This window comes from Staurois parvus, unplaced genomic scaffold, assembly GCF_062004578.1.
Source record: "Staurois parvus isolate SC_StPar_1 unplaced genomic scaffold, SC_StPar_1.0 ptg000031l, whole genome shotgun sequence".
NCBI classification, from domain to species: Eukaryota; Metazoa; Chordata; class Amphibia; order Anura; family Ranidae; genus Staurois; species Staurois parvus.
The window spans coordinates 14,275,001-14,290,167 of NW_028317827.1; the positions used below are offsets into that span (position 1 = coordinate 14,275,001).

The window sequence follows — 15,167 nt, forward strand, 5'->3', positions numbered from 1 at the left end:
ACAGTAAGCAGTAAAGACCTGACAGGGGTTCGAATCTCTCTCCACTCTATCCAAAACTAAAAAAAAAAAAAAAGTTTTCCAACAGTTATACTTTAAAAAGCTATTTGTAGGTCGCACTGAGCTGGTCCTGGAAGGTACAGTGCATGGCAAAGTGCAGGGAGGGGCAAAGACACAATACCAGAACTGGTATCTATCATAGAAGATATGCTGATGCAGCGGGGAGCTGGAAGTACAAATCCTACTGTACTTACCAGCACCAGCTCAGTGGGAGTGTAACATGTTCACCATGCACCCCCTCTCCCCTTCACACCTACCCTCATGACAGCAGGTGGGGGTTCCTCTCTCTGCACCCACTGTCATAATGTGAAAACAGAGCAGCTGTACAGGGCTCTGTCCACACGGCCACATCATTCATTCACAGAGTTCTGTGAATGAATAGACTACAAGTACTGTCAGCCATTGCAGCTGACAACTTGTAGTTCTCAATGAACTATGAGGACACTGGTGAGCATTCTCATAGTTCATTGATTTTCCTGCTCTAATGTAACTGCCTGCCCATATCAGAGGAATGTGCAGACAGCTATCCTTCGAGTCTGAAAGAGCCTGACATTGCACCAGTGATTAGCAGGTTCCCTATAAAAAAATGAACACACCATTTTTTACCTGCAAAATAAGATGTGTATTTATTATTTTTTCAAAAGGTGAACTTATCCTTTTAGTAAAAAATCAGTTATGGATTAAAGTCACAGGAAATATTAAAAGCTTTTAAAAAATGTAAAAGAAACACTCCACTATGCCTGGAGTTGGGTACTAATGTTAAAAGAGAGGATTTTATTAATTTATGTACTGCATCTTAGAGTACACCAAAATAATAGCGATCCATAAATATCACCTACAAACTAATATTTAGATGACAGTTTTCAATTAACAAGTGTCTACAAATCTTGATGTGCAAAACAGAAAAAGCTGACCCAGTGTCTTTCATGTGTAATTTACCCCCGATTTTCCAATAGACTGCTGGATCTCCATGAGGAATTCCAACTGCTGATCAGCATCCTGTAGCTGTCCTTCAATAATTTGACATCGAATAATGCCTATTAGACATAAATAAAGTGTGCGTAATTAATATATATAGTAAGGGGGGCAGGTTCAACTGGTATCAGTAGCAGTAAACCACCCATAAGACAAGGATAAATGGGAACAGACCAAGCACAGAAAAAGTCAAAGTTTAACCTGCTCTTTTATTCAGCAAGGCAAGGCATCAAACAAACACAGTTTCACTGCAGGAGAGATTTGTTAAGCGAGTCCACAGTATACAAGATACAAGACATCTTCTGTTCTGAGCCACTAGCTAATCTCAGGTCACTTTCTGACTGACAGAGTTCCCAAAACAAGCAGGCAGCTCATGTAACATTTTAGTGTTCTGTCTGCACCCACATATAAAGGCCTGTGCACAGTTGTGACAAATAATGAGTTCTGACTACCAGGTATGATGTGGACCTAGGAATTGAGTATTTTTCCCACCCAAAGCTCTGCAAAGTCTCCAGGCCTCAGAAAATAACTTATTAAGATTCTAAGAAACCAAAAAGGTTTGTTTTTCCCCATATCAGTCATAAACCCTGAAACCCATCACTATGTGTACATGAGAAACTTAAGCCAGCCATGGATGAATCGAATCTCGGACGGTTCAGCAGGAACCAGCCGAGATTAGATCCACCTATGGGCAGGCTGATTGTATCCAAGTCCATCCACTGGTCGACTTGGGTACAACCAGCATATTGTATTTTCGGCATTCGACTATTGCCAACAGCTATAGCCATTAGCAATAATCGCTGCATTCTCACTGCTGGGAAGGTTTCCCATGTCCCCCCCCTGCCAGGAGAACACAATAGTGTTGATAGGGATTCCCCTATCAACACTGACTGTGTTGATGGTGGAATTAAGATATTTTCTTTCCTGCAACCTGTGTGTGTAGGAAAGAAAATTGCATCATTTATGGCTTGCCTTAGGTGGCATATATACACAATCCTGCCAGGTAGGTACTCACTTGCAAATTATCTGATCAGTGTGTTAGCTTTAAAGACTTTGTTTGTTTATCATTATTTAATCTATAGCGTTATCTTAATGCAAGTTCAAAGCCAGCCATACATGGATCGAAATTCAGCCAGTTCACAGGGACTGGGCGAATTGTGGTCCATGTATGGGCAGGCTGGTGGTACACAAGCCAATTTAGATACAAACACTGCTTTGAGTAATACGCAAAGCTGAAGTAATTGTGAAGCCAGGCACATATGAAAGACACAAATTAACCGCTTCCCGACCGCCCTATAGCAGATATACTGCTACAGAAAGGCACGGGGTGTGCAAAATAACATATATATGTGATTTTGCATTTCTAGGTATGGGTTGCGCACGAGGCCATTTCACGGCCATTCGCGGCCACGGCTGTCAATCACCGGGTCCCGGCCGGTGATTACTCGTCGGTGCCCAGTGATTGCCGAGCATCTCCAACAAGGAGGAGAACTGTTTGTAAGCAAAACAGTTCTCCTCCCTGTCAGCTCGTGCACACAGCACAGCCATGCAAAGCAGTGGGATTACAGTGAAGCACAAACACAAGGCCCCATAGTAAAACACACCCAGCACACAGTTAACCCTTTGATCGCCCCTAATGTTAACCCCTTCCTGCCCAGTGACATTAGTACAGTGTCCGTGCTTTCTTTTAGCATGGATCACTGTGTTGGTGTCACTGGGGATGTCAGTGACTCCAAGTCAGTTCCCCCCAGTTTCAGAATGCCCGCCGCAGTCCTTATATAAGTCGTTAATCGCCACCATTACTAGTAAAAATTTAAAAAAATTCCAGTATCTATACTGCCATTTCTAAACACTAGAACGTTCATGTAAACCAATTAATTTACACGTAATGGTTTTTTTTTTTTAGCAAAGATATGCAGCAGAATACATTTTGGCCTAAATTTATGACAAAATTAGATTTTTTAAATTTTTTTACTGGACATGTTTAATAGCAAAGTCAAAAATATTGTTTATTCTCAAAATTGTCGGTCCTTTTTTTACTTTTATAGCGCAAGAAATGAAATACACACAGGCGATCAAATACCACTGAAAGAAAGCTCAATTTGTTGGGAAAAAAAGGACGTAAATTTCATTTGGGTGCAGTGTTACATGACTGCGCAATTGTCAAAGTAACGCAGCGCAGTAATGCAAAAAAAAAAAAAGTGGCCTGGTCAGGAGGGGGGGGTAAATCCTCAGGAGGGCAAGTTAATACAGCATTTCATACTACCTTGTGGAAAAAGCATGTTTATAAAAACAGACCTAAGCAATGCCAATAAAGCTGTATATAGCTATCCATGCATAAGCTAGTAAGTGCAAATAATATGTAACATCCAGTAGCATACAGCAATGAAACAGAATGTATCTTTTGCTAATCTGGTCCTTCTGACCAATAATATAACTGGTTTTCAGGGGTTACTGCACTTTTCACATGAGTATTCCTTAGTTCAGTTTGTTGAAAAAGCCCGGCAGATCGTCTAGGACAAGAGGTTCTTATCCGAGGGTATGGGCAGCAAATGATGGGACCATATCTCTAAATCAGTGTTTTTCAACCTTTTTTGTGCAAAGGCACACTTTTTTCATGAAAAAAGTCACGAGGCACACCACCATTAGAAAATGTTAAACAAATTTACCTCTGTGCCTATATTGACTATATATAAAGTAATTCTCTTGAATAGGAATCAAACACAAAGAAATTATTTTATAATTACTTTATTATGAAATAATAAAGTATTTTATAATTGGACCCGGGGGCCGGACCAAGAGTAGATGAATGATGTGTATGTGTCATCCATAGTAAGTATAGTAATATTCCCCCATAGTAAGCATAGTAATTAATCCCCCATATAGTAATTCATCCCCCATATAGTAATTCATCCCCCATATAGTAATTCATCCCCCATAGTAATTCATCCCCCATAGTAATTCATCCCCCATAGTAATTAATCCCCCATATAGCAATTCATCCCCCATATAGTAATTCATCCCCCATAGAAATTCATCCCCCATATAGTAATTCATCCCCCATAGTAATTCATCCCCCATAGTAATTCATCCCCCCTATAGTAATTCATCCCCCATAGTAATTCATCCCCCATATAGTAATTCATCCCCCATAATAATTCATCCCCCATATAGTAATTCATCCCCCATAGTAATTCATCCCCCATATAGTAATTCATCCCCCATAGTAATTCACCCCCCATATAGTAATTCATCCCCCATAGTAATTCATCCCCCCTATAGTAATTAATCCCCCATATAGTAATTCATCCCCCCTATAGTAATTAATCCCCCATATAGTAATTCATCCCCCATAGTAATTCATCCCCCCTATAGTAATTCATCCCCCATAGTAATTCATCCCCCATATAGTAATTCATCCCCCATAGTAATTCATCCCCCATAGTAATTCATCCCCCATAGTAATTCATCCCCCATAGTAATTCATCCCCCATATTAATTCATCCCCCATATTAAGTCCCCAAGCCCCCCCTGTGTCAATTCACTTACCTTTGCTCCGCGCGTTCCTCTCCCGTTCCGGTGTAGCATGAAAATCTGTCTCCTATGAGGATCTGTACCCCTCGAAGTATCTGCGCATGTGCCAGTTTCAGGCATTAGCAGCCGATCGGCGATCTCCGGCACATGCGCAGATAGGTCGAGGGGGACAGATCATCCTGACAGTATCACGCTCCGCGGGCCGGATTAAAAGGTCCGCCGGGCCGTATACGGGCCGTAGTTTGCCCATTGCTGTTCTAATGATTGGTCTATTTGTGAGCCGAGGCCACATGTTACGGATGAAATTGCAATTTTTCCCACGGCACACCAGACAATATCTCACGGCACACTAGTGTGCCGCGGCACAGTGGTTGAAAAACGCTGCTCTAAATTGACTCAGATGACCTGTAACATTTTAAGTAATAGGATGATGATTATATGTCATGATTGCAAAAAAAAAAAATCACAGCAAAATCTCATTGGCAGCAAAGCTAGCTTGAGTATATGTAATTTGTATAGAAACAAATACAATCCTTATGATTTTCATTCAGCTGTTTCAGTCACACCTATTCATATATAAACTACTGATATCTTTTCAAGTCATGTTGGTACCTGACTGTACGGTGCTGGGACTGGTGGTGATGATGATGGTTTTGATAATCTGTTGAAGGGGGTATGGGAACATACTGGAAGTCTGTTATCATAAAAAAAGGTCTAAGTGTATGTCAAAGCAAAAAAATCTGCAGTACACCTCTGCAACACATGCACGTGACTTTAAAGCGGAGTTCAACCTGGAGAAAAAAAAAAAAAAGTCAGCAGCTACATAAACTGTAGCTGCTGACTTTTAAAATACAGACACTTACCTGTCCCTCGGTCCAGCGGTGTCTTCACAACCGCTGTTTTCACCGACCGTCTTCTCTCCCTGGAGCCAGCATCTTCAGTGTGGGCACCTGGCTGTGACAGTTTGTGGCTTCACAGCTGGGTGCCCAATGCGCATGCGTGAGAAGCGCTGCACTTTGTGAATGGTTCCGTAGTCTTCTGGGACATGTCATGTGTCCGAGAAGACTACGGGGAGCGAAGGTAGGAGGACAACTTCCGCTTCCGATCGCCTAGGCCAGTGGTGGGCAACCTTTTTTTTCAACTGAGCCAAATCTCGCCAAAACCACGATTGAAATTTATTTTGAGAGCCACATTTTTAAAACTGAAAATACATCCCCCATATAGTAATTCATCCCCCATATAGTAATTCATCCCCCATATAGTAATTCATCCCCCATATAGTAATTCATCCCCCCATAGTAATTCATCCCCCATATAGTAAGTCATCCCCCCTATAGTAATTCATCCCCCCTATAGTAATTCATCCCCCATATAGTATTTCATCCCCCATATAGTATTTCATCCCCCATATAGTAATTCATCCCCCATATAGTAATTCATCCCCCCTATAGTAATTCATCCCCCCTATAGTAATTCATCCCCCCTATAGTAATTCATCCCCCCTATAGTAATTCATCCCCCCTATAGTAATTCATCCCCCCTATAGTAATTCATCCCCCCTATAGTAATTCATCCCCCCTATAGTAATTCATCCCCCCTATAGTAATTCATCCCCCCTATAGTAATTCATCCCCCATATAGTAATTCATCCCCCATAGTAATTCATCCCCCATATAGTAATTCATCCCCCATATAATAATTCATCCCCCATATAGTAATTCATCCCCCATATAGTAATTCATCCCCCCTATAGTAATTCATTCACTTACCTTTGCTCCGCGCGTTCTTCTCGCCGTGTTCCCGCGCCCTTCTGGTCTTCAGGGCGGACTGTGAGAGGAGAGGAGTTCGTCACGCTGCCCCGCCTACATCCTGACAGCTGCAGAGTCCTGACTTTTGGGGCGGCCGCCCGAGAGGAGGGAGGGGAGCGGGCGCCCGGCACACAGAACAGCCGCATTTAAGTTTGTAAAGAGCCGCATGTGGCTCGCGAGCCGCGGCTTGCCGACCACTGGCCTAGGCGATCGCAGCGGAAGTGGGAGTGGGTACCTGCTCCCCAAAGGTGCCAATCTTTAATGGGGAGCAGGGGACAAAAGCTTAAAGCGGAACTTCCCCTTTTGGGTGGAGCTCCGTTTTAAGTACAGAAAAATATCGGCTGAGGTTCCAAAAATGCACGCCACTTTTAAGGCTTTTTATAGGTTGACAACACACAACATTTATTGTGACCTGAGTGGTGTCAGTCCTGCCCAGCATCTTTTGTCAAAATATTTACCAACTCCCATTCTCAGATCTCTACAATATAAAGGCTGAATATTCTGTAGTCCATGACAAGTACAAGGAGTGATAAATAACCTTTTTGAGCTAACATAGGGAGTGTGCATTGGACACAGGGCTCTACATTTCTGACAAGACAATGGGGTTTTTTCACCTATCAAACAGATATAGTAAAATGATTTCAATGGTATATTTAACAGATCAAAAGGGGAAAAAAAGAGAAGTTTATGGTCCAGGTTTATATACAATTTAAGTGCCTGATACAGGGCAATGTGCACTAACAACAAAGATCGTGTTGATATCCTAGCAAATCAATCTACTATGGGTATGTAAAACGAACAGTGCACTACCTTACCTGTCAATGCAGACACACTGGACTCATCAAGATTCATTGCTGTTTTGTACCATTTTAAAGCTTCCTTAATGCGACCCTGTAGAACAGCCTGATAGCCAAGTTCAGTGGCAAAACTGGCCTCATGAGGGGCCAAGCTAACCGCACGTTCCATCAAAGTCTGGGTTTGTTGAAGGATGAGCTGGTTACGTTCACACTGAGGGTTAAAATAAATGGTTGTATGTGTTAATCTACTGTCTCTTCATCTCAGAAGTAATATATAGTGAACATATAGAGAATACGAAAAACAGCCAGTCCCATGGAAGAAACTAAGGGGTTATTTTATCTCCTGCGCTGGTTGAATGCTTTCCATTGGTTTAAAATGGAAACCACTAAATTTGACCAATAGATGGCACTAACTATCATAGGAATTTTCTGACAGTTCATTCCATCTTATAACCAAAAATGGTATTTTGTGTTATAAATTAATTAAAAAGATTTGACCAGCACAGGAAATAGCCTAATAACATTTCTTTTTCGCTGTATTAGAACCAAATGGACGTGCATGCACTCTCACTATGCAAAATGCTATGCAATTTTTTTCAGTACACCCCTAAAACTGCACTTAAATCAGCCATACAGTTCATTTTAGTCATTTTATATAATCCTTGCAGTCAAATACACAAAGCTTTTCAAATGGCTTTTGTGCAGACCTGTGTTCTCAGTGTCCCCGATGAAAACTAGAGAAGAAGATGTGAAAGAAAAAGGGGACAAAGAGGTGAAAGGGGTACCCAGGACAAGGAGGCAAAGCTTGCATATATAAACAGACTGTCACTTTGTCCTGAATAGACTTGGAGCACTCCCTGGTTGCACACGGAGGAGTAGGCAACCACCTCAGCTTCCTCCCAGGATCCTGGGCACTAGTCTGGGAAGCCAGTTGTCAGGCCTGAACACTGTAATTTAGGGAAGGGAAGCAAGTCATTAACCATGGGTAAGCTCCAAATGGGTTTAGATTTTCACCTCCGATGGAGGAACGAAGCATGAAGATGGTGAGTATCAAGCAGGGCAAAGTGACAGACTGCCCATAATTCAGCAAGCAGAGGAACCAGCCAGATATAGGAATGAGTGCCAGGATGGAAATTTAGAACCAACCAGCTAGCAAAATATATGTCTATTGACTGTGTTTAACCACAAAAACTCCGGAAAAGTTTTACCCGCTTCATGACCAACACATATTTTGCTATTCAGCACTGTGCTACTTTAACTTTTACTTTTTTCACAATCAGTACAGCTCTCTTTTGGGTGAATTTAATCACCACTGGGTATTTTATTTTTTGCGATATAAATGAAAGAAGACCAAAAATTTTGAAAAACAAAACAATATTTCCTACTTTGTTATAAAACATATCCAATAAAATTTAAAAAAAAAATCTAAGTTCCTCAAAAATTTAAACCAAATGGATCCTGCTACATATGTTGGGTAAAAATAAAAATCTCAATAGGCGTATACTAATTGGTTTCTGCAAAAGTTATAGCGTCTACAAACTATGGTATATATGTATACTGTAATTTACACAGCTATGGCACTATACTAGTAATGGAGGTGATCAGCGACTTATAGTGGGACTGATAGTGTGGCGGGCAAGCGGATGCTGGCTGGGAAGTAAACTAACTGAATAACATCAATAACAACACTAACGCAGCGATCAGTGCTACTACTATACACTGTCACTGTACTAATGACACTGGCTGGGAAGGGGTTAACATCAAGGCAATCAAAGGGTTAACTGTGTGCCTGACAATGTGTAGTGTGTGTATTGTGTGCTGCTTTTACTTTACCGTTTGTTTTTCCTCCCTGCTTTGCAGGGAGAAGAAACAGCCAGACCACTGTTCACAATACATAGAACTCTGTGTGTGATTGGCCACAGCTAATCAGCTGACTTCAGCCAAAGTCATTGGCTGAAATCATCTGCCGAACTCGTGATGTGTCCAATCACAGCACAGGTTGGCATGGAAGAAAGGTTGCGATGTACCAGTACGTTACCTGGCCTGGAGCTGCCACCCACTTGCAGTATAACTGCTATGGGGGGCAGCAAGAGGTTAAATAAGAGGACACATTTATAAAGAATACAGTCGCCCACTGATGCAAGTCAAGGAAAGCTATACAAATATCTTGGCAACCACGTAATGCATATATGTAGCAGCAAGAAATGCAAGCTTTAACACCTAGTTGATGCAGATATGAATCCATGGCGGCATGAAAGGGTGTACTGAGGACTCACTCACTGCATGCTCCCAGCACACTGACCAAGCTGTTACCAACAGGTCTCAGTCAAGGCTTCTGATCAGGAGCTAGTGGGATGGACTCCTAATCATGTGATTGGTGTGAGAGCCAATCACAGCAATCCCATGATACAGCTACGTCTGGGGCATTAAGACCCACTGAAAAAGCTATAAACGTGCAGCACCGCTCACGGTCAGACAGCATGGAGTTACCCTGCTGGTACTCAGAAAGTGGGAGCCAGTGTCTCAACATAGTCCAGAAGTGTGTGTACAAAGAAGACAGATGCCGCTCAAACCAACCCAATGAAGTCAGTGTGAGGCCCACACCGATACCAACTTTATTGGTCTAGTTCGTGTGGCATCCATCTTCTATGTCTACTAAAAAGGCTGCCAGGAGTTGGTGTTAAGGGATTAAATAATCAGTACAATGAGCAGGAAACTTTAAAACTGAAATTAAGACAACAAATCAATTCCATTTGAGCTAAAAGTAACAAATGTAATCCTTACCATTCTACTAAAAGCTAAAGACATACTGTAATAGAGGTGAGCATTGTGTGGTTCAAAGCAATCCAAAGCATTTATAAGATCCCCCAGCTTTGTTGTTGCCTACAGATAATAAAACACAAAGCAGACCATTTTTGTTAGGTATCATATTAATACATTCTTTGCAAACAGACTTTAAAGCCCATCTCCATCTAATTCTTTTTGTTTCATTTTTGACCAGTGGGGAAGGGATAGAGACTCCATCACATATTTTTTGCTAACTTTGACCCTGTTGGAGACATTTCTACTCACTAGGATGTGACAGAAAACTCTCCAAGGGGACACAGACAAAAACTAATTTTTAGTAGACTAGGAAAGGGTTAGAGCTTGTGTTTATTGCTTCCCAAATGATCGCCCCACCCCGTTTCTTGTACAGACATCACAGGGACAGGAAGTCAAAGAAAATCTCACATCACAACGTCCTACGTTGCACAGATCCAAAAATTTTGTCAAACCGTTATGAATCATTTCTTGTGAATAGATAAAGCAAGTAAATATGAAATACTTTCTTAAGCTTTTTTTTTTTCAAAATTTCTTCAGTTACTTCCTGGTTTCCAGGCCTAGGCAAATGATGTCATATATTCCAGGAGTCTTCAGGAGGGGAGAAGGGGCTTTCTCAGCTAAGCACACCCTCCTGCCTGCATGCCTGAGCTAAGGGCAGGTGGATTCCACACAGTAAATGCTACATGAATCATCTGCCCTTACGCAAGATGAACGCGGCTAGAAGTGGAAGGAGAGTGTTTTTCAAAGTGATTTCTCTGAAAAAATAAAGCATGGGGACATAGATGAATGTGGGGGGTTGTTTTTAATATTAAAAATGAATAAAACAGAATTTCTGGTTTGTGGTGCTCAGATGCAGTGTAGTTCCACTTTAAACTGGCCATAGACGGATCAAAATTTGACTGTACTGGCTGTACTGAAGTTGAACTTTCGAATGACTTCAGTACAACCAACCTGTCGGGTTTTCTTTAGTTACTTTCCTTCAACCCAATTGCATAATGTATGACCTACTTTACTCTAGCCAACACTAAAAACTCAACCACTATTTCAGCATTTTTTTTTAATAATCTATATGAAATATTTACTTTACAAAATAATTTATCACAAGATACATCCATAAAAGAGGATTTGCAGTTTTTAGGGGTTTTCTAAAGACAGAGCACAGTAGAAGCTGTTTTGCTTCAGATTCTTTCAGATCCTCCTAGAAGGCCCCTGAACAAATAGTAAACAACCATTTTATATGCAAATCAATTTTAAAGCAAATGAGACTGCAAAGCCTTGCAATTCCAATCAAAGGATCTCGGAGCAATGTTAGGCTCCTGCATACTCTTCCTCTAGCTCAATGTCTGCACCAATGCACAGCTTTTCAGTTAGAGAGCTGGAGAAAGTGTCTGCAGGAGCCTGACATTGTAGTCAATGGACTACAAGTGCGGTTATCACTGCACTTGTGTACAGATCTGTCTACCGTGGTGACAGCCGGGACTTAAATGATGTGCCTGTGCAGGTGGAGCCTGGCACCATGGGTCACCCTAAATATTGGTGTAACATGTAACATGGACGTAGCCTTTAAATGTAACAAAGTGAATATGAAAACAAACTTGCCTCATGTACATTTCCCTCTCTACACAGATAATGAAGAGCCAAAATCCTAATTGCCTCCAGATTATGATTATCCTTCTGCAGCAACCTGTGTGAAGAAATAAGAATTATACTCATTACAAACCTAACTAAGAGAAAATAATGGTACCCATATATAAGTGGCACAGGCTTACACAGACAGGATATATAGCATATTTGACAACAAATATAAAAAAAAAACAAATCATAAACATCGAGATATGGCAACAAGTACAAATCAATCCTTTCAGGATACAGTCCCACTGCATGTTACAAAATCTGATGTATCTACAGTACTTTCAATGCACCTGTGCTCTTCTCCACAGCACTGCAGCCACTTACTGCATGATTCCATGCAGAGATCTCCCGTGCCGCGCTATTGTCTTCTGACAGCAGGGACCCCCCCATTAGAATACACTGATCAGCACAGCAGCCATTGGCTCCTCCTGCTGGGTCTCCCACATGTATCAGCTAACGGCCCTATTTGCAAGTGTGAATGGGGCCTTACTGTAAATGTATATGGTGCTTGTAGCTGAGATTCTGCTTCTGTCTAGATAGGGGAACTGTGGGGAGATCATGTGCATGAACTACAATTTACTGTTATGTCTTTATATGATGTTTTCTTTCATAAATACATGAAGTCTGAAAAGCTAGCTGTCTGGATGGCTGCCTATCCACTTGCCGACTGCAATATGTATATATACGTTGCAGTTTGCAAGTAGTTTATCTTTTTTTTTTTTCTTTTCAGCCAGCGGCTGGCTTTCTTGTGAAGATGGTCTGAGCAGCTCATTAGCCACTGGATCGCTTTCAGTAGCAGCAGGAGGGGACGCCCCCTCGCCAGCATTTCTCGGGCTTACTGGTTCAACCGGTATGCCCGAGAAACGATCCGATTCCTTGTAATAGGAAAAAAAGTGATAAAAAAAAATAAAAGGACAATGTAAAAAGAAAAATACATTTTAACGCGCCCCCAGTCCTCCGTGCTCACACGCAGAAGTGAACACATATGTAAGTCACGCACACACATGTAAATGGCGTTCGCAGCACACATGTGAAGTATTGCCACGAACATTAAAGAGAGAGGAACAATTATAGCATTAGACCTCCTCTAACTGTAAACTGGTAACCTGTATACAATTTTTAAACTGTCGCCTATGGAGATTTTTAAGTGCCGTAGTTTGTCGCCATTCCACAAGAATGCACAATTTTAAAGCATGACATGTTAGGTATCTATTTTTTCGCAATAACATCATATTTTTTTTAAAAAATGGGGTATATATAGTGTTTTTTTTTAATTCAATAAAAAAAAACAAAAAAACTGCGTTTGAAAAAACACTGTGCAAAAACCATGCACCATAAAAAATTGCAACGATCGCAATTTCAGTCTCTAAGGTCTTTGCTAAAATAAAAGTATATAATGTTTGGGGATTATAAGCAATTTTCTAGCAAAAAATACTGATTTAAACTTGTAAACAAAAAGTGCCAGAAAATGTTTGGTCTTCACGTGGCTATTATTTTTTTTAGAGGCCTTCCCACATGACAATACTTGGGATAGGTGATTGGCTGAAAAACCACTGAGCACTGCGCATGTTTATTCTCTCCATGCCTGGATCTTATGATGCCCTCTATCTAGCAGCAACATTCATTTGAAAAATCAGAACCTCTAATCTTCTGCTGGGTTAGTGAATCAGAAAATTACAGATTGGGCATGACAGCCACACAGCGAGCATTTTCTGAAAGATTACACAATATTAATCTATACTGACAATTGTCAACGCAACAGCCAATCAGATTCCAGAATTCACTTCTTCACATTATTGTAGAGAGGCTCATAAATAAATGGCAGCTACACAGAACACCACTTCTTCGTCTCTGACCAATTTTGATAATCCAGCCCTGTGCCTTTTGATTAACATGGAGGAAATATGCGCAATGTGCATGGTGAAAGTAGGAAGCTTGCTGGTTTGTGGTCTGAAGGAAAATGAAAGATTTAATCAAATCGCTTTGTGTGGATGACACAATGACCTGGCCAATATTTCCCTGTAATTTCCAATGCAAATTACAGCAGGTCTACCATCTAGCAATATCTGCAGTGGAATATTTAAAGGACAAGTTCAGGATTTATTAAAAAAAAAAAAAAAAAGAAGAAGAAAAACACACAAATACACACATGCTATCCCACCCTAACCCTTTAGCCTAATCTAAGATTCATCTCCAAACCCCTCCAACTACTTGGAGGAGGGGGGAGGAGGAGGGGGGGGGAGGAGGGGGAGGAGGAGGAGGAGGAGGAGGAGGGGGAGGAGAGAAAGAAGAAGAATTCCAGTCCGCTATTATATTTGACTTTAAAAAGTATTACGGTTGCAACAATGTATCTATTTGCATCCGAAAAACCATCTGTATCCGAAATGGATACAAATAGATACAATGTTGTAACCGCAATACTTTTTAATGTCAAATATAATAGCGGACTGGAATTCTTCTTCTTTCTCTCCTCCCCCTCCTCCTCCTTCCTCTTCCTCCTTCCTCTTCCTCCTTCCTCCTCAGGGACAGTGCGGGGCTCTCTGCAGGGACAGAAGTAATTAAATGCCGGCCGTAGACGGGAAGAAAATCGGCCGGTTTTTTTTTTTACTGTTGGTGGTAACGTCGGCCTATTGAACAACCGATTTTTCGTTTTTTTGTTAAAAAACCATCCGGTTTTCTCCCCATCTATGGCCTGCATATGTACCTGGGTGACACAGGGTTAGGTTAGAGTAGAGGTTTTCATCCAGGGTTCAGTGAAACCCTAGGGTTCTAGGAGAGGTCCCGAGGGGTTCTGCCGTTGTTGCAGCAGGTGTATATCTCCCAACGGTCGCTTCAATTTTTCCTTTTCAGCTACTTCTAACAGTTCCGGTCTGACTGGGGAGCTAGAAAGCCGCTGACCAGCGCTGACAGGACAGGCTACAGAGTTGCAGCTGGTGAGTAGCTCACAGTGTGCAGTGAAATCAGAGCAAGCAATTTCAACACAGGAGAGGAGCCTGTAAAACTGTACAAGAGTGTAAGGAAAAGCTGTGGTTCATTCTTAATAATTCTGCACATGCTGAGCACACATAACATGCAGGTTTTCAGATTCATCCTGTGCTGCTTTGGGAATCATTTGGTTAAAATGCTTCCTGTAAAAAAACAAACAAAAAAAAAAAAAACAAAGCACAGCAGAGTAATTATCATTTCCACCAAGTGAATATTGACTCATCTGATGTTCTGGTGTCCATATGACTAGCCTGCTGATTGATATACAGGCTGGCTTATTACACCAGAGCACTGTGAAGGCTGCCTACTGTCTGCTATCAGATTTATTTATTTTTTTAATATATATATATATATATATATATATATAAGATTTAATTTTCATGTAAATAGTATTTATAGTTTTTCAATGCATTTTAAATACATGTAAATTAAATCAGTTTTGATGCATACTATATGAATGTGTCTTAGGTCTTAAAAATCTTGTGTCTATGTATTCTTTATATTGCAGTGCATCCAGAAAGTATTCACAGCACTTAACGTTTGGCACATTTTGTTA

The 15,167-nt window shown here is 41.1% G+C and overlaps 1 protein-coding gene across 2 annotated transcripts in view; it reads right to left on the minus strand.

Annotated features, from left to right (window-relative positions):
• Positions 1 to 15,167, minus strand: part of TTC21B (tetratricopeptide repeat domain 21B) — a 132,623-nt gene that overhangs the window by 68,568 nt on the left and 48,888 nt on the right. For both annotated transcript variants that reach the window (XR_016307954.1, XM_089660237.1), the window contains exons 7-10: positions 11,594 to 11,678; positions 9,956 to 10,054; positions 7,190 to 7,382; positions 997 to 1,094 (exon numbers count right to left, since the gene is read on the minus strand). Coding sequence is in view for 1 of the 2 variants with exons in the window: in XM_089660237.1 (XP_089516363.1) it covers positions 997 to 1,094; positions 7,190 to 7,382; positions 9,956 to 10,054; positions 11,594 to 11,678 (475 nt within the window). In the remaining variant the exon portion in view is untranslated. The remainder of the gene's footprint in view (positions 1 to 996; positions 1,095 to 7,189; positions 7,383 to 9,955; positions 10,055 to 11,593; positions 11,679 to 15,167) is intronic.